The 27,145-nt window shown below is 43.7% G+C and overlaps 1 protein-coding gene across 1 annotated transcript in view; it reads right to left on the minus strand.

Moving 5' to 3' along the window:
- Positions 1–1,427: 1,427 nt before the first annotated feature.
- LOC126146350 (uncharacterized) overlaps positions 1,428–27,145 on the minus strand; it is a 31,130-nt gene continuing 5,412 nt past the window's right edge. Inside the window, exon 2 of the mRNA XM_049915614.1 lies at positions 1,428–3,954. Within this exon, the coding sequence (XP_049771571.1) occupies positions 1,852–3,903 (2,052 nt within the window). The 5' untranslated portion in view covers positions 3,904–3,954 and the 3' untranslated portion in view covers positions 1,428–1,851. The remainder of the gene's footprint in view (positions 3,955–27,145) is intronic.

Raw genomic sequence — 27,145 nt, forward strand, 5'->3', positions numbered from 1 at the left:
AAATGTTATACAGTATCGTCAGTGCTGTTATCTGTTTCCAAAGGAACACGAGTCGTGAATAACTCCTCTTTCATTCTAAAGGTGCATGAGTCACTGATTGACGGCCCTATAGAAATAACGTTGGTTTACAGAATCCTGTGGAATACAATCTAACTGGTGGACCGATACTCTAAACATCCATTTATGCAGTAGCAAATGTATCTGAGTCAACAGCCAACTCAAAATCACTAAATTACGGACTATTTCCATTTTAAAAATGTAGGATTCACTTATGATTACCAAGTGGGCACCCTGAACCAAACTACGACTTCACTCTGGATGATAATTCTTTTACGACCTTCATGTAGGGAGGAAATGGAACAGCGACACGTATGACCTCGGCGCTTTCGTACCGGTGGCTTCGGAAATACGGCTCCGCAACGAACCTCTGACGTTACACTAGTCGTCTCGACGGACGTTTGTCGTATGTTGTAGAGAGCGTGAGTCTACTCAAATGCGCAGCTATGAAGTGTTAAAGTGGCCTCAAATAGTATCTCGCTTCCTGATGGAGTCTGTCAGGCCGAGATGGAAGTGTAAAAAGAAGTAACCCACGTCCGACTTAAAAATTACTAATTAAATATGAGAACAGCAAGATTCCAGTAAGGTACAAAGTCCACAAAAAGCAATACGTGTTTGTTACACAGTTTCGCATGACACTCGAGATACGAGTCAAGGTTTATTTGGAGTATTAATGTACAGCTAAGATTCCCACAACTTCAAATTTACATTGTCAGCTTGGTTTCTGGATGCACACTGTTCCTATAAACAAAATTGGAAATGAGGAGCACGTTTTGCAAGAATGAAACACACATGCATTGTAATAATTTTTGTATTACATAAATGATTTACTGTACGTCATTACTAAAATTTGCCGTCGCTTCTGATTTCAGGGCAAGTATCAGGAGGCACAACTTTTACAATGTTAAAAAGTTAAAACATTCCTATGATAAAACAGCATTTACTAAAATCGTGGCCCATTCCCTCGCAGATGTCAGTGAACTTCACACAGGTCTTGTCTTCTACAGGCTAGACAATGTTTCCCATCCCAACAGTTTTATTATTCTTTAAAATCGGTCATTACGTTAAGCAACATTCAACTCACACTAGGGTTTATAATACACTCTATGAAAATAATCTTACAGCGAAAGTCTACTTCTCCACAATCATTTCCACGATCAACACACTTCAACATGTTCTTTGGTCAGATCGTACGCTCATCCATCGGTAAGGTGTCTCGACAATATACGTTCATTTGCCTCGCATAGATATACTGAGGCTATTTATTAAGACTGTATCCTCCCCTGTACAGAGACGCCACACTGCTTATTCCCGTCGGTTTGGACATAAGGCGCCCGTTTGGAACTCATTCTAAACACTATCGTCACCGTCCGTTGGCTGGGGGAAGTCATGCATTTCGATGCTCACTCAAGTTGTCTTGTGTTGAACTCCTATCTTCTAGTGATATTGAATTAGAAATTCATGGACATCTCTGCATGAATAATCGGTTCTGGATAGCACAGCGAGGATTTTTTTTAAGTACTCTACAGTTCAGGTCAAAACTTTGTGCAGTACGAAAAGAGAGCACTCAATATGTGGCTGTACAACTAAGGATATCCCTAGTCTCTTAGTGATGACTGCCGTTTTACAAGCGGTGATTGGTGAAGTGTTATTGATCCTGCCGATGCCGTTCTTTCATATATAGCACCTAACCAACTTTGCAACTGCGGAAAATGTCACAGAATTGCCTCCCCTTTGTGCTCATTAAAGTTAAAATGCTACCATAGCAAACCACTGGGCCCACTTTCATCACACTTAACTGTCACTTCCGAAAGTTTCAAGGGCCTCCAAGGCTGCAGTTATCGCCTTGACGGAACTACTCGTGCCCCTCTGCAAGACCTTTAGGACATCAGACAGAACCCTGTCACATCTATGGGCCAGGTTTTCTATAGAGGTACTTTGTTCCTTCACTTCTATCAAAGCAAACGACATAGCTCCCCTGCTCGACGCCACGACACTTTTCTTGTCGCTCAATTCGTCCAAACTGATATTCGCCGTCTGCTGCATCAGTTTGTCCATTTCGTCTCCGAAGGCAGAGACTTGGCGGGAGAGATCTCTACCTCTACCTTCTTCGAACTGAATCCCGTCCAACAATGCCCTCGCCTCCGTCAGTGCCTCCAGGGCTTCCCGGTGCAGTTGCACCGCCCTCTCAGCAAACGCTACGGCCTCCCTCGCGAACCGCGAGGTGGAGCTGGCAGCTTCGGCGACTTGGAAGACCGTGTTATCAGACCTCGCCGTCGCTTGCTGCAGAGACAGCCGAGCAACTCTCTTGGCTCCCAGAGCTGTGCACGCCACATTTGCTGTACCCTTTACGCAGTTCATTATAGTCAGGCAGGTGACGTTTATTTTACGAAGGCGCTGCTCGGCTATAGCGCTGATATGAGACATTATTCCGTGCTGGCGTGCTACTACTTTGCGCGACGTGCGAGCCAACTTGCAAGCGTTCTGCAGCTTTTTGCCGTTACCCTCCTGATCGCTTTCATCCGTCCATTCACTGTCGACATGGCTCCTGTTCGATGCTGTTTCTTCAGATGTTCCAAGCTGCACCCTTGTGCTCGCCCTGTCGTCTTCAGTGGTGCTTACGCTCGTCCTTGTGGAAGCGGTAACAGCTGCGCCTTTCGTAACAGTCTCGCAAGGCACCCTCCTCTGCTCCTCCTCGTCACTACTATTTCCATTTTCGGGAACGTAATTAGAGGGGGCTATGAGTACGTAAGCTTTCACAGCGACGAATCTTTCCTCGCAGCTGCTACCGTGCTCAGAAGAAGTGTCATTTTCATTTTCACCGCCCATCTTACACTCTACCTGTGCAGGATTTCCTACTTCGTCCACGGACGCGTGATGGCTGGATGGTATACCAGTGACAACACTGCTGGGGCTATTCTTGGTAGATGAGCTGCCTTGACCGGTAACAGTGTCGAAAGCCGCTTCAGAAATTAACGCTTCAGCATCAGGCATACGGTAATTGCTTAATACTTTTGAAGCGATTTCTTGCAAGTGACCGATCTTAGATGACACCTTTTCAAGACAGGAACCAATTAAGTTTACAGTGTCCTCTTCTCTCTGCTTCTCCATCTCAAAAGCCTCCTTAACATTGTCATAGGTTTCCAGGAGGTCCGCTGAGGATGCTAAAGAGCCTGTGTAGTCTGCCTCGTCGACGTCTCCATAAAAACCACTGCTAGAATCACCAGAAGAGCTGTTGGCACACGACAGATCGGTTTCACTGGAGTCTTTACCACCGTCTTCGCTTTTAGTCTTCCTTTGATATCCTGCCTCGCGGTAAATCTTCCACTGATCTCTAGTACAAGTGAATGTGTTGGCATCTTGCTGACGTATTTGCGAAGCTCCTTCGGAGATGCAGAGTGGAATTGAAGGCAGCGTTCCCCCTCTGCTACCGCCTCCCCTTGAAGTAATTTGTGTAGATACAGTGCTTGAAGTAGCAATGTCCAATTCCACCAATTCTTGCCCTACACCCATTTCAGCTAAATCGACGTAAGACGCGCTCATAAAAGAACAATCGTGCGAGGTGTCCACGACACTAGGACCTGTATCACACTCCTGTTGCGACGTCAGTGTAACTTCTAGCAGTGATTCGTCACTCCCTGAATGGTCGTCGTCTTCTTTGGCAGGTGGTACCGCGGCCGTATATTCACTTGTTCTATTATCGGAAGGCAAGTTAGCCCTCCTGTGGTGGTCCGTTGTGGCGAAGCTGCCCTTGATGTCCAAGCGCCGCCTCATAGCAGCCGGCTCCCCGTCGTAGGATTCTGAGGAGGTGCACTCAGATCCTACTTCACTGTCGTCGACCTCCATTACCGAGTAGAATGCTGCTGTCCTCGGATTTAAGCCGCCACCAGCGGTCTCCTGCAAATCGAATAACTCGCTGTGAGGTGTTCTCAGACACACACAGACACACACACACACACACACACACACACACACACACACACACACACACACACACACAGAGACAGAGACAGAGAGAGAGAGAGAGAGAGAGAGAGAGAGAGAGCGCTAGCTATTAATTTCAATCTCTGTTAGAATACAGATACAGGAATAATTATTTCATTCGTTTTTCGAAAGTAAACAAGTATGCTTCGTATCACATGTTTCGACCGAGATCTCAAAACGTTATAATTGGTATAAACAGTTCGTGTTCGCCTTGTATGAAATGTGTTTCCTATGCAACTGATTTTCTTACTTTGTAATTACCTTCCACGCAGCGGTATATGCAGATTGTTTTTATAGTTGCTCTATCAGAACACAGAGCTATTGTTTTACTGTGCTGTAACTAATGAGTAGCGTAAAACGTTGCGAGATTCGAAACTATGTACTTCACCGGAAATCTAAGCCATATTTGTACATCTACAAGACGGGTATCATAACGAAATATTCACGTTTTACAGATTGCGTACACCTTCAGGTTTTTCGTGCATTTCAGCACAACTCGTCGTACACTTTTCTTTGAGTACGTTTCACGAACCTTGACGGTTGAAGTGTTAAGACAGTCAAGAAGTCAAGGCTACAAAATCAAGGAAAACTAGTTATCGCATGTCATTTGGTCTAGTTTTGGAAATTTTCACCCTCCACCATTCCATACTTTGCTCAGCTTTCATGTAAAGCTTTGTTAAATTAAGGGATGACGTAAAATTTTTAAATTCCACCAATTGTGAGCAAGAACCTTCTCACTAAAGGACGTAAAACGGTCGCGGCGATGTTTAAAAAAGTTTGGCAGAGAGTGAAGACCTGAATTTCAGTGAATAGTTGTGGTAAAGCCGCTAAACTGACGACGATTTAACAAATTTCACTGTGTACAGTTTGTATGATTCATATTTTTATTTACTATTTTAATTCAAAACTGTATTTAAAGTCGTCAAATTTTGTCGAAATACCGTACCTCTTCACTTTGTTTATAGATATGTCTTGGGACGGTATTTAACAACTTTAATATAACTGGCAGGTTAATCATTTTCAGACGTGTAGTTTGAGATTTATGTGGGATAAAGTTGGCTGAAAAAACAAACTAACCCCAAGAAATATTTAGGTTTCAAACCTTGTTCCTCAAAAGCTACATCAGATTTATATTTGCTGTAGCGACTATTTGAAAGCCAATTGTGTTCTCTACAAAATAGTAACGTTTAGTTATATCGCAATTTTTCCTGAAGGTCTACAGTTTCCCAGTAAAATTTCCGACGCAGTTAACTATTCCTGATCGTCTTACATTATTTGAAGTTCAAAGGACGGACTTGTTTCCTAAGTCAGTACCACGCAATTCCCAATTATACTCTAACACCTTTGAAAGCTGGAAGATTTACGAGGTCGGAAAGGATGACTTTATTTCTGGAGATATGACAGTGTTACTGATTTGAACATTTTTCTTCATTGTACAATAAAGCTTTCCGTATATTATCAGGTTATAATATACTTCCAACTATTCAGAAATAAAGAAAATATTTCATTAAAAATTTTGTGATTCAGCATTTGTTAATTAAAACTGAAGTCTGTCAATATACATTTTCAATCAAAATGAAAAATAAGTTTACATCCATCTATAATCTAACCTGACGCTTTACTGTTGTTAGACATTCATGAGCCACACTGTGTTGCTACCCGTAAGCAGCTTGTGATATTCTGTAAACAACAGCACTCATAAATGTTATCTTCAGTGTCGATTCTTTGAAGTTTGAGATCTGCGTCCCACTGGCTTAGGAAATTGATGTGCAATCACTGACACATATACGCATGGAGTGTGTCAAAGAGCGACTACTCACAACAATTCCTCTTTAAGCTTACACTAATAGCATCTAAGTAGTAGCAAACAGGCCCCTTAATTCTGTATGTAACGTTTCATCTTTTTTTGTAGTAGCTCATACCATAAATCTTATCGATCGTGAAAATTTGGAATAAAATTTTACCTATTCATATGAGTTTCAGTAATGTTGTTGCAGTAAAACATGGATTCAACAGATGAAGATGACCTGACAGTTTATTTATAGTAATTGTGATGCTCCTAGTTATGCGTTTCTGACCCGTAATTCCCCTAGGACAAAGACAAAGGTGTTCACAAAGAATTCATTAAAACTGTTGTTGGTGGCGTCTTTGTTGTTGTTCAAAGTAATTTATCTTACACAAAAATTTAGGTAGATAGTTCGTGTGAATAAGTTTAGGTAGACGTCACACTTGACAAACTGAATAATTTAAAACTAGTGTGATACCTGTGCCAGTCGTCGCTTTCCGACATTCAACGTGCTTTATATGTTAATCGAAGGTGCAGAGCCGAGTAGAGGAGAGGGATCACTGCTGTCAGCTGTATTTGGACATTACGTGGAATCGGCGGCGACAATTTAAAATGTGTACCGTGCCAGGATTTGAACCCGGGCTCTCCTGCTCACTAGGCGGGTGCGGTAACTATTGCGTCAACCGGGATACAACGACGATCTCAGCTCGCCTCACGACAGATCCACAAACACACATTGGGCGTCACCTATCGGAAGCCCCTGCCCATTTCCTCCAGATTCGCTCTTCCGAGATTCCCACAGGAGGTCGGATTATTAACTAGACATATCAAATTAAATGAAATTTTCGTGTATATTCCTTTGGACATGTCCTACCTTCTGTGTGAACCCGGAAGGGCGAATAGGGAGGAAATGGACAGGGGCTGCCGATAGGTGGCTCTCGATGGGAGTGTGGATCGGTCGTGAGGCGAGCCGACATCGTACCTGCAGTAGCGACAACACTATCACGGATGACGCAGTGGTTACCGCAACCTACCTAGTGAACAGTAGAGACCAGGTTCGAACCCGGCACGGTACACATTTTCACTTGTCACCGCCGATTCCGCGTAATGTCTCAATACAGCTGACAGCAGTAATCCCCTTTCATTTCTTCCCTTACCCACCTTCAGTTTACGTGCGATGTATAACAGCTGCAGATTCTGTGTGATATGTCCGAAAGAAGACACCACACATTCACATAATTCTCCGTGCTAGTAGTCCAAGACGAGGGAAAACTCTGACCCCATACCGCCAAAACCCAAGCCACTGAATTTCGAAGCCGCCTGCAACAACACAGGGGTTGGCTGCAGGGTTTCCTCATCATTAAGAATGGACGCCTCACATGGAGACTGGCGGACAACGCAAAACTTGCAGGTAACTGTGGATCCCTGCAGTCACAAGAACGGAGCATAAACAAAACGTCAGGAATCCATACATGCAGGCACGAGAACCAAATATCTACAGAGGAAGTCAGCCTGCTTAAACATTTTTCTGGACAGGTAGGACATTGCTTATACAACATGAATGCCAGGAGGTTCTTAGGGGAATAAAAAACAAGACACTGCCTAGGCCTCAAGCAGAGACAGCTGTTACAAGTAAGTGATGTACAGCTCCGTCACAGAAACTAAGGAATCCAGGAAGACAAGGGAACAGCGTACTAGCAACGCTGGAAACAGTCCTGACGGTGAAAACGTGACAGACGACTGTTCCCTAGTAACGCACCTGCCCAAGCGAAATGGCGAAGTTCCTCCCTGCACTATGAGATGTGGTCATGAAAAGGGCAATGCAGGTCAGTCTGAGTGGCACTACAAATTTGTCAGCTGATGACAACGCCAAGATGAAGAAAAAATTCTGGTAGCCTGTGAGCTTAGCAGATGAATGGGTAGGGAGGGAGACAGAGACACACAGAGAGAGGCAGGCAGAGAGAGAGAGAGAGAGAGAGAGAGAGAGAGGACATGTTCTGTTTCCGACTTCCATCCTTATGTTCATAGTCACTGTTACTTTTTCCTGTTCGATGTCAAATGGACGAATCGTTACGACCCAGCGCTTGCGCATGAAGCGCTAGATTGAGCATAACATTATCCTGGCCTAACATCCAGCTTCCTACACCTGCTGCTATTAAAAGCATGGCGACTTGCAGAAGCAGACACCATTCCGGGGTTTCACTACTAAGCCGCGGGACATTGGTGAAGTCAGCCAACTAGCTACTGCACAGCTCGTAGCCGACGTAGCACCCTGCCGCGACACGTACAACCGACATCGACGTCGACGAATGGTGAGAGATGATTCATTTACTCCCTCCTCCCACTTAGGAACTGAGACGAATCGACGCCCCGTCAAATCGGCTGTGAGGTGTATAATTATTTTTGTGTGAAAGGTACTGAAATAAATGCTGGAATTTCATGTTTTATAATCTTCTCAAAGTGTTCCATTCTTAAAGGAATACCTTGGCCTCTTTTGCTATTTGAGTGCTCTTAATCGTTGATGTCGCTCTACTGTTCGCTCCAAGTCAAGTACACCCGGCTTTACCCAGCCTCGTGTTACATTCTTTTTCTCTCACCAAACTTGACTTCACGATATGGCTTGTCTAATTAATTGGTAAATTTCCATGTAAATGGAGAAGAGCGCACCAGGACGGAGACGCTCTTATTAGTAACAGGCTTACTGTGTGATTGATTATTTTTTAGGATACAAGAGGGTTCCTTTCAGTCACGTGTCGACTAATGCCTTGTGTTTAACAGTTCTAAGAAAACTTGAGTTACATCGAACATACCACAATCATACAGTTGTAGTTGGGGTAAGTTCAATCTACCATCGGTAAGTTGATTAAAGCCAATTGAACCAAGAGTGCTCTGAAGCTTTGTTTAAAGATTTTTGCGCAACAAGTTCAGGAGCCCAGTCGAAGTTTAAATGGTTGCGAAATCATACATTTCCCCTTAGCAAAAATGACTGAGCAATCAGGGAGCATCATGATTGATATAGGGATCAGTGATCAGAAAGTGTTTTCATGGGTACTGACCTCCGCAACATCCAAATCCACAAATAATAAATGAAAAGTGTATTCGTTTCGAAAAGCAGAAAATGTCTGCTTGCGCCTTCCTAAGAGACAGTCTCCTCTCCTTCCGTCCAATTTATGTGTAGACCAGAAGTGGCTGAAACTGAAGGAAATAGTGTCGGACATTTGAGAGATGTACACCAAATAAATTAATGAAAGATTTATATACGTGCAAACTGAATCGATGAATGAGAATTTTTACCAAGGCTAGGATCTGAATGCAAGTCTCCTGCTCACTAGCAGATGCACCAACCACCACGCCACCCGGGCACAGTGGCTTTGCGCAACTACGCTGACTATCCTAGCATGCCTCCCTCCTCAATCCCAACCCTCTTTCGCGCCTCAGCTCACGTAGTACCCTCTCCCACTCTGAATTGAACATTACACGGGTTCTAGAACTGTATTCGAATAGCACCTTGGCAGTGAACAAAACCACTGGGCCCTGCCTGAAACCCAGGGATAGGTGTTTTAATCAAATGAAACGATAGGATTGCAGGGACCTTCCCAACATTTCAAATATCTCTGATGTGTAAATTGAGACTGAAGCGATTAATGAAAATTTGCCGATGCCGAGACGAAATTCGAATACAGATGGAGAGTCTGCAATACTGTTCAAATTTAGGGGGAGTAACAATTGAGCTGAGGGTTAATGGGATTTGGATCGAAGAGAAAGGCGTGCTAGCGTAGTCCACGCAAAGTCAGTGCGCCAGGGTGTCTTAGTGGTTAGCGCATCTGAGCGGGAGACCAAGGTTCGAATCCTGTCCTTGGTAGAAACGTTAATTCATTGCTACAGTATGCATACATGCATCACACATGATTGAGACTTGTTAAGGTCTCTGGCACCATATAATTTCATTTAGTAAAGGTGTAACTGATTCCCTGTTGTACCAACACCAAATCAGAACACGGTTCCAGTGCAATTTAAAAAAAAGGCATGCCAAATTTAAAAGAACACACGATCTACAAGAATGGATACGTTTTATTGCAGCTCGAAACTTTGAGTGGACTTCATTGCGAAACGCTTTCAGTAGCTACCACAATGAAACTGCCTCGAATTCTGACAGAAAATCGGAAGATATTCTAGTCCTGTTTATGCGCCATACCAGTTTTAATATCACCCCTGACAGTGCTACAACTGCGGAATTACTGAACAGAATTTTTCCGTAATTTCATCACGAATAAAAACCCAATAAATACTCCAGAATTCCAATCAACAACAGCTGCCAATATGAGTAACTTGAAAGCACCTGCTTAAATCACTTACTGAAGGCACGTTTTCAGGTCCGAGTAGTGTGTACCAATTACATTCCTTTCAGAGTATGCTGATACCATGGCCTCATATTTAGAAGTCGTTTACAACTGATCACCCCCCTGCCCCCCCCTCCCCCCCCCCCCACGAAACATGGACCTTGCCGTTGGTGGAGAGGCTTGCGTGCCTCAGCGATACAGATAGCTGTAACGTATGTGCAACCAGAATGTAGGGTTATCTGTTGAGCGGCCAGACAAACGTGTGGTTCCTGAGGAGTGGCAGCTGCCTTTTCTGTAGTTGCAGAGGCAACAGTCTGGATGATTGACTGATCCGGCCTTCTAACACTAACCAAAACGGCCTAGCTGTGCTGGTACTGGAAACGGCTGAAAGCACCACAGCTATAATTTTACCCGCGAGCATGCAGCTTTACTGTTTGGTTAAATGACGGCGGCCACTTGAATAAAACAGTCCGGAGGTAAAATAGGCCCCCATTCTGATCTCCGGGCGGGGACTACTCAGGACGACGTTCTCAGGGGAAACAAAACCGGCGTTCTACGGAACGGAGCGTGGAATGTTAGATCACTTAATCGGGCAGGTAGGTTAGAAAGTTTAAAGAGGGAAATGGATAGGATGAAGCTAGATATAGTGGGAATTACTGAAATTAGGTGGCAGGAGGAACAAGACTTCTGGTCAGGTGAATACAGGGCTATAAATACAAAATCAAGTAGGGGTAATGGAAGGATATGTTTGATAATCAATAAAAAAATATGAGGGCGCGTAAGTTATTACAAACAGCATAGTGAACACATTACTGCGGCCAAGATAGACATGAAGCCAACTCCTAAAACAGTAGTACAAGTTTATATGCCAACTAGTTCTGCAGATGATGAGTGTTGAAAGGTATGATGAGATAAAACAAATTATTCAGATAGTCAAGGGAGACGAAAATTTACTGGTCATGGGTGACCGTAATTCGATAGTAGGAAGAGAAGTAGTAGGTAAATATGGATTGGGGGTAAGAAATTAAAGAGGAAGAGGCCTGGTAGAATTTTGCACAGAGCGTAACTTTATCACAGCTAACACTTGATTCAAGAATCGTGGAAGAAGGTTGCGTACGTGGAAGAGGTCTGGATATACTGGAAGACTTCAGATAGATTATATAATGGTAAGACAGATTTAGGAACCAGGTTTTAAATTGTAAGACATATCCAGGGGCAGATGTGGACTCACCACAATCTACTGGTGATGAACTGTAGATTAAAACTGAAGAAACTGCAAAAAGAAGGGATTTTGAGGAGGTGGGACCTGGATGAACTAAAAGAACCAGAGGTTGTAGAGAGCTTCTGGGAGAGCATTAGGGAACGACTGACAAGAATGGGGGAAAGAATTTTGGAAAAGAATGGGTAGCTTTGAGGGATGAAGTAGTGAAGGCAGTAGAGGATCAAGTAGGTAAAAAGACGAGGACTAGTAGAAGTCCTTGGGTAACAGAAGAAATATTGAATTTAATTGAGGAAATGAGAAAATATAAAAATGCAGTAAATGAAGCAGGCAAAAAGGAATACAACGTCTCAAAAATGAAATCGACTGGAAGTGCAGGAAGTCTAGCAGGCATGGCTAGAGGACAAATGTAAGGAGGTAGAAGCGTATCTCACTAGGGTAAGAGGGATACTGCCTACAGGAAATTACAGAGACCTCTGGAGAAAAGATCCGCTTGTATGAATGTCAATAGCTCAGATGGAAACCCAGTTCTAAGCAAAGCAGGGAAAGGAATAAGTTTGAAGGAGTATATTGAGGGTTTGTACAAGGGTGATGTACTTAAGGATAATATTATGGAAATGGAAGAGGATGTAGATGAAGATGAAATGGGAGATACTACTGACAGCCTTGGGGGAGCCAGTCCTGACAAAAATCTACCGTCTAGTGAGCAAGATGTATGAGACAGGTGAAATACCCTCAGACTTAAAGAAGAATATAATAATTACAATCCCAAAGAAAGCAGGTGTTGACAGATGTGAAAATTACCAAACTATCAGTTTAATAAGCCACGGCTGCGAAATACTAACGCGAATTCCTTACAGACGAATGGAAAAACTGGTTGAAGCCGACCTCGGGGTCGGTCAGTTTGGATTCCGTAGAATTATTGCAACACGTGAGGCAATACTGACCCTACGACTTATTTTAGAAGACAGATTAAGAAAGGCAAATCTACGTTTGTGACGTTTGTAGACTTAGAGAAAGCTTTTGACAATGTCGATTGTAATATTCTTTCAAATTCTGAAGGTGGCAGGGGTAAAATACAGGGAGCAAAAGTCTACTTACAATTTGTACAAAAACTATATGGCAGGTGAAAGTGTCGAAGGGCATGAAAGGGAAGCAGTGGTTGGGAAGGGATTCAGACTGGTTTGTAGCCTACCCCCTACGTTACACCATCTGTATATTGAGCAAGCAGTAAAGGAAACAGAAGAATTCAGAGCAGGAATTAAAATCCATGGAGAAGAAATAAAATTATTGAGGTTCGCTCATGACATTTTAACTGTCAGAGACAGCGAAAGACCCGGAAGAGCAGCTGAACGGAATGGACAGCGTCTTTGAAGGAGGATATAAGATGAACGTCAACAAAAGCAAAACAAGGATAACGGAATGTAGTCGAATTAAATCGGGTGATGCTGAGGGAACTAGGTTAGGAAATGAGATGTTTAAAGTAGTAAATGAGTTTTGATATTTGGGGAGCAAAATAACTGATAATGGTCTAAGTACAGAAGATATAAAATGTAGACTGGCAATGGCAACGGAAGCGATTCTGAAGAAGAGAAATTTGTGGCACAATTTGACTTTAAGAGGGGTCGCTTGGTAGGACATACTCTGAGGCACCAAGGGATCACCAATTTAGCATTGGAGGTCAATGGAGGGTAAAAATCGTAGAGAGAGACCAAGAGATGAATACACTAAGCAGATTCGGAAGGATGTAGGTTGCAGTAGGTACCAGGAGATGAATCTTACACAGGATAGAGTAGCATGGAGAGCTGCACCAAACTAATCTCTGGACTGAAGACCACAGTAACAGCAACATACAACTGCTCACTCGACGGTAGATCCGAACCAAAATATTGGAAAGTTGCACAGGACACATCAGTTGTTAAGAAATGTAATAGGATTAATTCGACGAATTACAGAACCGTTTTACTGACGCTGATTTTCAGTAGGATTTATGAAAATATACTGTGTTCCAGCGTGATGGGTTACATGGAAGGTAACTGTCTACTGACATTGTCAGCACGGATTCAGGAAACTTCGTTCTTGAGGAAAACAAGTAGTTCTTTATGCATACGAAGCCATTAGTGGTACCTCAGAAAAATTCCAAATTTCTACCTTTCCACATAGCTTTTGGAGCTGTTCCTCACAAGTGACTTCTAACCAGATGGCGGGCCTACGGACTATCGCTTCAGTTATACAACTGGATTCGCGATGATTTCCTGTCAGAAATTTCACAGTACCGTACCAAGTTACAGACAAGATCGAGTAAAACATAAGTGATACGTGGTGTTCCCTGAGATAGTGTTGTAAGCCATCTGCTATTCGTGATCTACGTAAATTATGTAGCAGACAATCTGAGCAGCCCTCTTAGTGTGTTTGGATATGACGCTATCATTAACCGTCTAGTAAAGCTGTAGGACAGTTAAACGCAATTTCAAAATCACTTACACCCCATATCTGTATGGTGTGGAAGTGTCAATTGTCACGTAACAGGGTAATTGTCATGGGTAATACGGGAAGTCTTTCAAATTTAGGATACACGACAAATCACACAAATCTAAAGCCTGCCAGCTCATATAAATATCAAGGAATTCCAATTACGAGCAGCTTTAATTGGCACCAACACGTAGACAATGTTGTGGGAAAGGCAAATCAGAGACTTCGTTTTATTGGCAGAATACTTGTATGATGGAACAAATCTACAGTAGAGAGAACATACACTACGCTTGCCCGTCGTCTGGTATAGTACTTTTGTGCAGTGCAGGATCCTTACCACATAGGATTGACGGAGGGCGTTGAAACAGTCGATAAAAGGGCGTATCATTATCGCGAAGTAGGGAACTGTGTGTCTCACGCATATGATAAGCGATTCGGGGTGGCAACCACGAAGGCGTTTTCTGTTGCGGTGAGATCTTTTCACGAAATTTAAATCTCCGTATTTCTCGTCTGAATGCCAAAATACGTTATCGCCTACCTACATAGGGAGAACGATCGTGGTACAAAAATAAGAGAAATCAGAACTTGTAGGAAAAGATCTGTGTTCATTTTTACAATGTCCTGTCTGAGGACGGAAAGTTAGAGAAATTGATGTGACTACAGTCAGAGTAGTGCGGTATGTAATGTACAATTAGAGGTAGTATCACTTACACGAGCGAAATGACAGCTGTTATTTGTACTCACGTGATTCATGTGAAAGATTGACTACGTGGTTGTTGTCACACGACGAGAATTAACATTTTGAATGCGGAATGGTAGTAGGTGCTAAACGCACAGGACATTCCATTTTTGGAAATCGGTATCAAATTCAATATTTCGTGATCCACATATTTCAATATTACTTCTAACCACAGACAAAGCAGTGGCCGACGACTTTAACTAATCTGCGGAGAGCAGTGGCGTTTTCGTGGATCTGTCAGTGTTAACAGACAATTAACACTGCGTGAAATAACCGCAGAAATCAATGTGGACGTGCGAAGAACGCATCTGTTAGGACAGACGTGAAATCTGGCTTTAATGGGCTATGGAAACAGACGACAGACTCGAGTGCCTTTGCTAACAGCACGACACTGTCTGAAAAACATATCGGTTGGACCCTAGATGACTAAAATATGGTTCTGATCAGTTGAATCCCCATTTCAGTTGGTAAGAGCTGATGGTAGTGTTTACATGTGGCACAGATCCCTCGAAGCCATATACTGCAGTTGTCAGCAAGGTAATGTGCCAGATGATAGTGGCTGCATCACGGTCTGCAGTGTGTTTACATAGAAAGGACTGGGTCCTTTGTTACAACTGAAGTGATCATTTACCGGAAATGACTGTTCAGCTTCTTTGTGATTATTTGCAGCCATTCATTGACTTCATGTTCCCAAACAATGATGGAATGTTTATGTATGACCGCGTATCATATCTTAGGGTCACAACTATTCCTAATTGGTTTGAAAAACATTCTGTACAACTCGAGCGAATGATTTGGTCACCCAGATGGCCCGACGTGTATCTTGTCGATTATTTATGATACCCAACAGAGAGATTAGATCGCGCACAAAATCCTGCAACGTCAACACTAGCGCAATTATGGACAGCTTAGGGAAACTGCGAATACGTGTAACTTAATGCAGCTGCTGTTAGCGTCTGATCAGATGTGGAGGGACCCCAGCCCGAGTAGGCTGTTCTCAGAGCTAGTTGGAAATGCTTTTGCTGCAAGTCGGATCCCACAGTGGTGTAATTGGCCGTGAAGGTGAAATTCTGGTTGTGGATGAACAATTTGACAGCGACAGAAGTACACAGCGCCAGTCTTGGCGGCGGAAGACAATGCAGTGTGTTAGGGCTCATGACTGCGCCTTTTGAATATCACCCTGCAATCGACATTTAGTAACTCACACACTACGAAGTATCGTTGGCATACAAGGGGGGTGACAGCAGATCCAAAGGCTGCTGCTAGACCACTGATGGGCACTAGAAGAGAGGGACGCCAAACACAGAGCTCTGCAGGACCCCATTGTCTTAGATGGTGCAGCAAAAAGTTATGGAGGAACATCGGAAGAGGGCCTTGGAGACGCCACTCATGAAAGATAACGGATGTGGTGTCGCCATTTGGTGTCAAAAGCTTTTGTAGGTCGAAGAAGACGGCAGTAAGTAGTAGTTGTGTTCGAAATCTGTCCAGATGGCTGACTACAGGTTAACAAATTAACAGCAGTGGAACGGCAGTGGTGAAAACCGCTCTGGCATGGAGCCGGAAGGCATCGTGTCTCAAGTAGCCAACACAGCTGTCGGCCTCCCTGTATTCGAGGAACTCACAGAAGACATTGGTAACACTAACTGGGAGATAGCTGTCCATCTAGGAGTTTCTTACCCAGTCTCAGTACTGGGACGATGATCTGCCAATCAGTTTGGAGTTCACCCTCCCTCCACAAAGGGGATGACGCTGACAATCCACCAACAAATATTTGAGCATTTGTTTGTGGATATGATCCGGTCCTGGGGCTGTAACAGGGCAAAGGGCTAGGGCACTGAAGATTTTCGTCCAACTAAATTGAGCATTATAGGGCCCCAGGCGGCATGTAGATAAATGCTGGCACAGGGAGTGATGTCATAGCTGTAGTGTACAACATTGTCAAATGCACAGATGGAGATGCTCATGGTTGATTGGTATAGCTGGGAACCGAGATTCCTGAAGGAAAATGCACGAAGCAGGGGAGGACCTATTAAGATGTCATAGTTCAGGCAGGTCATGGAAAAAGCCTCTAGAATTCGCATGGAAAATTTTTCTGTTGTACTGTGAGGACGTGAAGGCACTAAGGAGGCAGTTTATGTCCAACGGTCACCTGCTGCCACTTGTTGAGGGGGTATGTTACCAAAACACATAGGTTCTGAGACATTGTATTGAGCGATCTGGAGCTTCAATGGCCACTGGGATCGCTGCCATGACCTCAGAACTTGTGGGATCCAGTAGTGTGAGGGCCAGCAGAATTTACTTCATCTTATAAATCTTTTTTTCCGTTCCCTAGGGGATTGGATGACTGGGAAGGCTTCTCTAACTTACTTTCATGAAATGAAGAAGATCGTAAAGCCCTGTGGCCAGAAGCATTTGGCTCTTTCAGCTACCATCTGGTATCCAGTTGCAGACTGGCAGATCCCTCAGAGGGAAGTGTCATGCAGGACCCCTTCCTGATATTAGACAGCAAACGAGGGTAATGAGTCTTCAACTGGAGGATGGCGTATGGCGTCTCCATTGGGTGGGGAGCCATTGCTCCCAAACTGCATGTGGAGGAGCAGCAGGAGGAGAGACTCAAAATATCATGCGGCTGGCATGGTCGAGCAGACCTGATGACATGCTGTCGAATGTATAATGGTAGATGTAGGATCGGCAGAAAGGGTAATGTCAAAGCTGTGGTGTACAGCATTTTCATATATACAGATGGAAATGCTCCTACTTCTTCTTGGCCTCTTGGTGGATGAGTCTGTCCAGTCTTACATTCTTGTATTATTTTCTCTCTCTGAAAGATATTATAGTCTGCGAAGTATGGATAATTGTGCTCTCCACAGCTGACACATATGGAGGGGGGGGGGGGGAGGAACACAAGAAATGTTCATTCGCAGTGGTCGTCCACAATCCCTAGAGACTGTGCACATATATCAATGTCAAGAACTGTGCCCAAATTTCACACATTTAGAGCACCACATTTGAGATGGGGAAACATACGGTTTCACGTCACATCAGTATACCATTCCTTTGGCCTTTTCAGACAACAAATCGACGTCAAAGGCTAACATAAACGCCCCAGTAGCAAACCAATTGTCTTTTGACCCGCTATGCACATGGACAAAGTGTACACCCCGTCATTTCAAGTTGGTGCGTAGCATATCGTCAGACAGCAAGAGGTGGTCACGATGCAAAATGCCGCCTTAAACCAATTTTAGGCTATTATGAGAAGTAGTAGTAATTGGAATGTTTTCCAGCTTGTCACAAGCAAGCAACGCCCGTAAGTAGTCGGATAATGGTGTTTCAGAGGCAGCTGAAGCTTCACTAGACTTGTCCTCTAAAGTCTCTACAAAGAATTAAGGCCTTGTGGCCAGAAAGACTCCCCATCTGACCTTGTACAAACCAGTTCCTTGGAGGAGAAATTATCTGCTTGTCGCTTGCCAAACATTCCTCCCATAGTGTAGCCAGGCAAGCAAGCATTTTTATGTCGTTCCTTCTCTGTACTGAACGAGTTTTTTCCTTCAGAAGGGACTGCTGAGGCTGTACGAGCACCAGAGGGAGAAAGCCTCATCCACTTCATATGCAAGTCATCTATTATGGTGCCACCCCCTCAATGGGGGCTCCCCATGGGCACATCTAGCCTCAACAACGGGCACTTGGCTAGTAATCCATTACCCCGGGTCCCCATGCCCCACTCATAATGGGCACTTACTCCTTCACGTGTATGGGGAAGTATCGGAACAGGCATCAGCAGTGACATCCCTTCGGGAGCCTACTACCGCGCAGGTACTTCGATGATCCCACACAACAAGATTGCTACTGTGCTGTTTGGCTGCACTATCTTGTTGGAAAGTAAGGGTGATGAGATGGACAGGTCCAAAGGCAAATATACACCGCATTGAGTAACTTTCCATGCACAATCTGCACTTCTAAATAATTTATAATAGTGGTGGCAGGTCTGCCCTAACAAAGGGGACCATGTATTTATTAATAAATGGTGTAGAGAGCGCCACAGATGAAATGGGAAACCAGAGTTCTAGATCATGCACCAGATGTGATGTACACCAGTAAGACCATCTGATTGAAAGGCAGAGGACGAAAGAGACAGTGGAGGTATAAGGCTTGCAGCACAGAAAGGCAAGTAGTGCTGCAAAGGCTGGGGCTCTGTGTAAGCCTAGAATGTAGTTACAATAGAGCTGTGAACCCCCTGGTTTGGGGACAGTATTTTTCTCAGTGGCCAGAGGGTAGAATTCCTACATCACGCTGCAAAGCCGTCCCCTACAGAAGCTCATCGACTGGCATCTCCCATTGTCCGGGATGTGGGACAAAGTTGAAAGGAGGGAGTAAAGATTGTATTCTAACAAGAATTCCCTGCATTTATTTCGGACTCGTTAGAATGTGTCTCCTGTCACCACTCACACGGACGGGTCAATGGTTAACAACTCTTCCCAAACAGATCGCGCAGTACTTTCCGATTATTGTGCCCAGATCATCATGCGATTTGCTAATCTCTTTGGGGCCTTGTTGCTTTAAATTGTTCGAGAAGCTTCTACAAAATTTAGTATTAACTGCTCAAGGTTGACGAGCATTCTAATGTCTAAGAAGAGTCGGATGAAATGAGGTAACAAAGGCTGTCGTTGGCCTAGTCGAGAGTCCACCTTAGTGAACCAAATGATTCCCTTGTGTCCAACCGACGCGCATCGTTTGAGAGCATGTAATTTGAGACATTGCTGACAATGCATCCAGTGATCACTCTCAAACATAGTCTGAGAAATTGCCGATTGTGCCACTTGAAGCAAAATCATTTCATTTCTCTGTGAGCACAGGAAAAAATCGGTGCTTCTCCTTGGAGCTTTAGCCATTCCAAGTACTCACTTATGACCGTACACTTCAGTCAAGTGTCTCCTGCCGCTGACTGCACAAGCAGATTGTCTTGACTCATGAACGAATTCTTTACTTGAGAATCTTGAACGTAAGAGTTCGTAGACGCAGCCACACGTCCTCTGATAGTTAAATTCAGATCTGCATATCCTGCTTCGTCTCTACGATGACCACAGCCTTCCACACAAATATAGTAATTATACAGATTCTGTTTGCAGTTTCATTTAGTTTTTGTAATAAATATTTTAATAGCATTCTGCTAGTATTATTCAACTAGGATCAGTCTTTACCCCACTGCTGCTGAATAGGTTTTCTTTTAAATAACACTGATCACTTCATATCAATAAATTTTATTTAATCTAACGTCTGAGGCCTGTCAACCATAAACTCTGTCAGATCGCCACATATCGAAATCACGACCCACACCACTGTCACAAACAGCTTTTTTAAATGTGGTGCTATGGAATTATGCTCAAGTTTAGTTGGATAGACGGTCTAACCTACAGAGAGGTATTGTATAGAACTGTGGAAGAAAAATTTATGGCACAACCTGACTAAAATAAAAAAATACGTTTGATAAGACATCCTGTGGCGTTAAAGAATTGCCAATTTAGTGATGAAAGGAACTGTGAGGGGTAAAATGTGGCCAGGGGGACGAAGGCTTGTTCCCAGTAAGCAGAATCAAATGGATATAGATTACTGTAATTAAGCTGAGATAGTGAGATTTGCACAGGATAGCAGAGCGTGAAGATCTGTATTATTCTGCCTGAAGGCCACGATATCGCAGTGATACGATTACTGTGTTTAATGCACGGTTGCTTTTTTCTACTGTTTCAGTCATGTCATAACTGAAAACGTTCAAAATTAAGCCCAGTAATCAAAGCTGGAGGGCATCTTCGCGTAAATTTCTCTGTATTTCTGTATTTTGACTCCATGGTGAAGAGTTACTTACGTTTTACGCATAAGTGTAAGTTTCGTCTCACAGCATGGACCTCCAGCGTGTCTGCACTGTATGGTCGTCTGCATCGTTAGCCGTATTTAAGTTTGGTAACTTTTGCTGAACTCTGTACGAGAATAAGGATTATTGGCATATTTCTGGTTGAGAACCTTGTGCTTATATTTAACGTAAAGGTGTCCGAAGCCGCAAATAATCAGATCTGTACAATAATGCAAAGATTAGAAGCCGCCTACACACGAGGGCTATTCGGAAGGTTAGGAACGATCTCTCGCAAAAAGAAAACCACAGTGAAAAATCAAACCTTTCATTTGTAACAGTTAGCTAAATCTTCCAGGTACTACTCTGCATAGTTGCCTATCAGATTTCGACATCTGCCGTAACGCTGTACCAACTTTCCGATACTTCGTCATAGAAGGCAGCCTCCCGCGCTTTCGTAGAATTTTCTACGCTGGTCTGCAGATCGTTGTTTGCACCACAATGTTGTCTTCATAGCCAGCGGTTTATCTGGGCAGAGATGGAAATCAAAGAGGCCAAGTCCGGGCTGTATGGTGGGTAATCAAACACTTCCCATCGTAAACGCTGCAGGATCTCCTCATTGCTCCTGCAGTGTGCGGCCGAGAACTGTCACGAAGAAATAAAAGCATGATAAAGTATGTGGGGTTGCATGAAATGAAGTTGAAACCGTCATCAGGCACCAGTACCTGGTGGGAGACGCTATTTTCTACCCGTCTGTACGCGTTCACTATGCTCTCAGAACTGATAAGAGCAGCGTGCCATCTACGGGCATTCTAGAGGCACTGTCTAACATCTGTGCAAATCATATCTTCACTGTGGTTTCCATTTCGTGACCAATCGTTCCTTACTTTCCGAACAGCACTTGCAACCAGAATAACTCCTTTCATGTAAGCTAAGAATTTTTTAAATATTTTATGTAATTTGAAAAATGCCTTTTTCACGTAGTCTGTGTCTAATGTACACACACACTCCAAAAAACCTGCAAGTATTTGCAACATTAATCACGAAACACATCGTCCGCCACCTTGCGTCATTCTCGACAAATTAACCCACGTGTTGTATTCTGAATCTTACATGGTAATTTCGAAACTTTGATTTTCATCTTGTTCCTCGATACTGCCGCATATGTGTGTCTCCCTACGGCCACATAAATGATAATGAGGCTACCTATCCGGCAGTTTTGTCCTCCTTACCTCATCAATCCAGTAAATTCAGAGAAGGAACAGTGACTACAGGTATCAAGCACGAAATACGAGTGATTTATTTCTATTTAGATCGAGCAGTAAATGCCCAATAACATTTCATAAATTGATATTAGTGAGTACTTGATTAGTTCTCTCGGGATTTTTATCATTAGTCGTGGCATATTTGAGCAAACAGCATCAGCTTTCTCCAAAAGGTTCTGATTTTACGAACAAGCACTACTTAAAGGGCTAATACAGATATCTGCCTAATCTTGCCACTGTTTTGCACCATAAAACGATGTGTGAAAGAAGGATATCGGAGAAATCACATATTATAGGGTCTGCTTGAAGAACGTCAATGCCAAAGCCTTTCCACAGTGATAACACCGGTTCCCGTCAGGTCACCGAAATTAAGAACGGTCGGGCTTGGCTAGCACTTTGATGGTTCCCCATCCGGTCTGCCAAGTGCTGTTGACGAGCGGGATGCACTCAGCCTTGTGCGCCAAGTTGAGAAATAGCGTCTCCGGTCACAAAAACTGACAACGGCTGGGGAAACTATGTCCTGACAACGTGCCCCTCTATACCCGCATCCAATGACACCTGTAGATGAGGACACGGCGGTCGGTCGGTACCGTTGGGCCTACACGGCCTATTCGGACAGAGGTGTCTGTCAGGATGACTCCTGAGATTTGAAATGGTACTGGCTAATTGTCATTACAGCAGTAATTTACAATATCGTTATCTTTCAAAAATATGGAACGTTCCATGTAATAGGTCGCGGTGACGCGGAAACAGGGAGAGTTTTCTCTTGTGATACTTCGTGGGCACTAAGTTTTAGTTCGAGAACAAACTAAAATCGGTAACATTTGGCTTTCACTTAGCACAGCTTTAAAACATACTGACGAATAATCTGAGGTATCAACTTTCAGTACACAAGAAGCACTAACTCCAACAAGTCATGTAACACACTCACACTCAACAAATCATCCTTGACTTACATTCACCGAACAGAGTGACTGGGCTTAGCATGTTTCTAAGAGGTGCCAAGAGTAGTGTGAGGTACAAACGCATGTCATGTATTTTACTCTTTAGCAGACCTTTTTATATGCCAGAGGCCTTAAGGGAATATAGTAACTGAAAACGAGTTTCAGCTGTACAATGGATTATGGCCTCTAAATGATGTCATTAAGGATGTAATCATTAAGTTCACATGAAATGTTTTACCCCTAATAGTACTGTGAAAGTCAACTTGTGTCAAGTTTGTACACAGGGTGATTCCGTGATTATAGAAACTTTCAGGGGTGGTGGATGTATCAATTTGAGGTAAGGTGCCCTGCTCCGAAAAGATATAAGCGAAAATCATTGTGATACCTCTAACAGTTGAATGCTTATGTACTGGTACTGTTGTTAAGATTGTGGAACAGGAAATCTCAATGATACCTAGGTGTAGAGGTTTGTATAACAACTCAAGTAATGCAATGCAAATGGCGTACGGTGTAATGACATCAGCAATCCTAGTGTATAATGCCTTTAATGCAGTAAACTGCGGTATGTGATATCTGATGTTTGGTTTGCGGGGCGTTCAACTGCGATGTCAGAGCCCATACAAAGTCCCAATAATTACGCAGACCAGTTTCTTTCACAGTCCAATCTAGCCGCTGTCACGAAAGATGATCATGAAACCATGAGGACAACACAAACACCCAGTCCCCGGGCAGATAAAATCCCAACCAGGCCAGGAAATGAACCCAGGACCCTGTGATCCAGAGTCAGCAACGCTAGCCACTAGACCACGAGCTGCAGACGCTGCAGTCTGTGTTTATATACTGAAATACTAACGTCGATCAGCCCTAAACAAATGAATCTGTGCCCACTGACGGAAGTTGCGTACATTATTTCTGTTTCTGGTAAAGCAAATGGAAGTAGCAGAGGAGCGACAAGGTAGTACAGATACAAATATTCGCGTAGAAGATATCCCGCACACAGCATGTTTTCAAGACTGTTCCAAAGATTCAGTAACACACGGAAATTGGTACCGCACCAGAACGACCGAGGAAGACGGCTAATTACACGGACTCCTGTCTTACAACGTGCTGTGATTCCTCGAGTTGAGTTGCCTATAATAAGCACTAACAGTTTCACTTGAAATGGATATTTCGCGGGGCAGTGTGTGGCGATTAGTATGGCAAATGCAGTAAAACCCCTACCATGCACAGAAAGTGCATTTTTATTCCTGCTCACGTCTGATCCAGTGTCGTCTTCAGGCAGCGTCTTACAATCAATTGTCATTGTCTTTTACGGATGAAGACTGTTCCATCAGAGATGGTATACTAAATAGTCGCAATGGTTATGTTTGTGCGTATGAGAATCCCCACGCTGTAGGTGGGAAGAGCCACCAACACTCATTATCGGTCAACGTATGGCCAGTAATAGTCAATGATGCCGTAGTAGCCCCGTTTGTTCTTCCCCTAGCTTCGAGGAAGCAATATAAACATTCTTCCTAAGATATCACCCAGGTTCCTGGAACGTATCCCACTTGCTACTCGCCAACAAATATGGTTCCAACACGATGGAACCCAACCTCACTTTTGAGTGGTCGTTTGTGAACATCCAAATCAGACATTTCCTGAAGACCGGATGGGAAATGAAGTCCTGTTTCCTCGCCAGCACGCCGACTTGATCAGACCCCACTTGCTTTCTTCTTGCGGAACCACTCGAAGAGTCCTGTGTACGAGACTCCTGTTCAGACTGAAGGAGATCTCCAAGCAATAACTCTGGCAGCCTGCGACACTTCATTCGACACTGGTCGTATTGCAATGGTACGACGGTACTTCGTGCGACGAAACGAAGCATGCAAGAAGCTGGGGGACGCCATTTTGAACATGTTTACGGCATCATCTTGTGTAACTTGGGCAGGTAAATGGAATTCATTGCTACTGCACCATAGACGGAGGATTTTCGGTCTTCGATAAAATTACTTGCACTGCTAGCAGGCGATCAACAGCGGAAATTATCTGAGGGTATCTGACAGCATTCATCAGGATTCTACGTCTAGTGCTCAGCGTTCGGAAGTTGTGGCCCTCAGTTTAAGCTCTGCACGAAGCTAATGTGGAATTTTAGTAGATTTTAGCGTATTACTTATGACTCGGCCATTTCCTACCTAGGGTATGTTAACTCTGATTGATACACTTACCTTTCTTAATCATCCCTGGAAGTTAGACTTCCGGGAGGTTTTCTATTTAGCTTCGAAGTGTTACTTACAAGCGGGTCGCGCGCACTCAATTGCCGATATTGCACAAATTTGTGGGACATGCAGGGCTTGGCCAGAAATGAAGGTCATGGAAGTGGGAGCTCCATGTGGTCGACTATTTAGAAAAACATTTTTCATGGGGATCGAGCGAGGCGTGAGCCTATTGTGTTAGCGTAGTTGCCAGACAGCGGTTGGCGCAGTGGAGTGAGCACATAATGGTAATCTCAGGGACTGGAGTTTGAGCCTCCATGTGGAAACTATTTCCGATGTTCATGTTACTTACACTGCGAGTGGGAAAGAATGCTCAAAATATTGTGGTCATTAATATTTTCAACAAACGCGTCAAAATGAAAGGCAGAAGAAAATTTGTATTTGCAAATTTCCAGTAAGTGATAACGCGAGCACGAGATCTTCGTATACGAAATTAGGTACTTTTGTTATTTTACAGTTGATTTACACCTGCTGGGGCGATATGAATCACAAAAACCAGGGACACAGTGATTTTATCAGCATCTTTCACGCGTTATAAACGCAATATTTTTACAATTACATGGTGCTTTCGAAGAATCTTCAGAAAAACATGTGGTTTAGAATCATAGAAGGTGATCATCGGACAGTTTGGCAGAAAGCTAAGTGTATCGAACTACAATCCTTCTTGGAAAGGTATTTGGAGAGCCCGTGTGGACGCTCTAGGTATTATCAGTTTCTGTAAATTTATTTGCAATCCCAAATTTTCCTGTGCCTCTCCATTCCATGTCTTTAATGAAAACGTTAATATAGTATATCATGCATTGTTCCGGTTTTAATGGAGTGTAACGCAAGTAAAAACTAAAAAATATTTTCCGCACAAGAACTCCAACCCACAACTTCGCGATTACGGTTCTGTACTCTTTCCACTGCACCAAGCGCTAACTGGAAACAACGCTAACATGTGTAAATGGAAGGTGGAGGGGGAAGAAAGGAAAGGAGCTAATGATAGCAGCTCTATCAGTATTTTATTTGGAATCAGCGGCGACGAGTGTAAATGTGTGCCGTGCCGGACTGGGACTATAATCTGGAAACTCCTGTTACTGGGGAGCTGCCCTAACCACGGTGCCACGCGGACACTGTTTATCGCAAATGCGCCGAATATCTTAGCACGCTCCCAGCCGACCCAAACTCCTATCTAGCGCCACCTCTCCGAAGTCCCCATGCTCGCTAAAGGTCGGACTAAGTGTGCATCCGAAGTGAAGGTTGTGGATTCATTGCCCATCGAGGCGAATCAGATGAATGCGTGGTGTCTGTTCTTTCGGAAATTTCCGACGTCTCGTGAATCCCGATGCTGCTGGTAACAGTTACTTCACTTTTCTTTCTCCCTCCACCTTCAATTTGCACAATATGTGTCACAGTTACGGATTCGCTCTCTCATTTCTGTCGCTTCCATTTTTGATCAAACGCTGCATATACCATAAATCTGAACGAAATAGGTGATGAGCAGGCGTTGTTTCCTTGTTAGTAAGCGAAATACTAAGTTACGGAATATGGTACTACTTTGATGTGATCCACAACTATCACAAGGAGACCAAAGCATAGTTCTTAATGAGGTGAAGCTCCTTCAGTCTAATCTCTTATTGTTCAGTGGTACGTAGGGAAGTGACTGCGCCAGGAAACAGTAATGAAGTAGTGTAACATCTACAGATAGATGATCGACGCTTGGTGCATGGGTTGGCAGCTGACTCGCATCGTAAATAATTGACACGTATTGTGCAGAGGGAGTCGGCGAGACGAATCGCTGCTCCATCATAAGATTGACAATAAATCGCGACAACCTTATAATACCTATGCGTTTCCAATCTGAATGTCCTAAATTAGAAGGAATACAAAAAGTAATTGTTCGTAAAACAGATATGACCATATTCAAAGGAATATTGCTACGGAAATGTACGTCATGGAAGATGATTTTCACAAAACATCCGACCGACTGAGTACTGCTCATCTCGAAGTCCCACCTGGTAGGACCACTACAGCAGCTGCAGTGTATACGAAGTCGTGCTTTTCGTTCGTCACTGCTTTGCTTAGCAAGTATGAAGCATTACAAGGATGACATACTCCGACTGCAGGTGCTAATAGATAGGCACCGCGCATCACGCAGTGATTTGCTGTTAAAGTTGCTTGACTGGCAGTTCCAAGGAGAGTAACGAACATATCAACTCCACCCTCGTATGATTCGCGAACTGATCGTGACTGCAAGAGA

Source organism: Schistocerca cancellata, chromosome 2 (genome assembly GCF_023864275.1).
Source record: "Schistocerca cancellata isolate TAMUIC-IGC-003103 chromosome 2, iqSchCanc2.1, whole genome shotgun sequence".
In the NCBI taxonomy this organism is placed as follows: domain Eukaryota; kingdom Metazoa; phylum Arthropoda; class Insecta; order Orthoptera; family Acrididae; genus Schistocerca; species Schistocerca cancellata.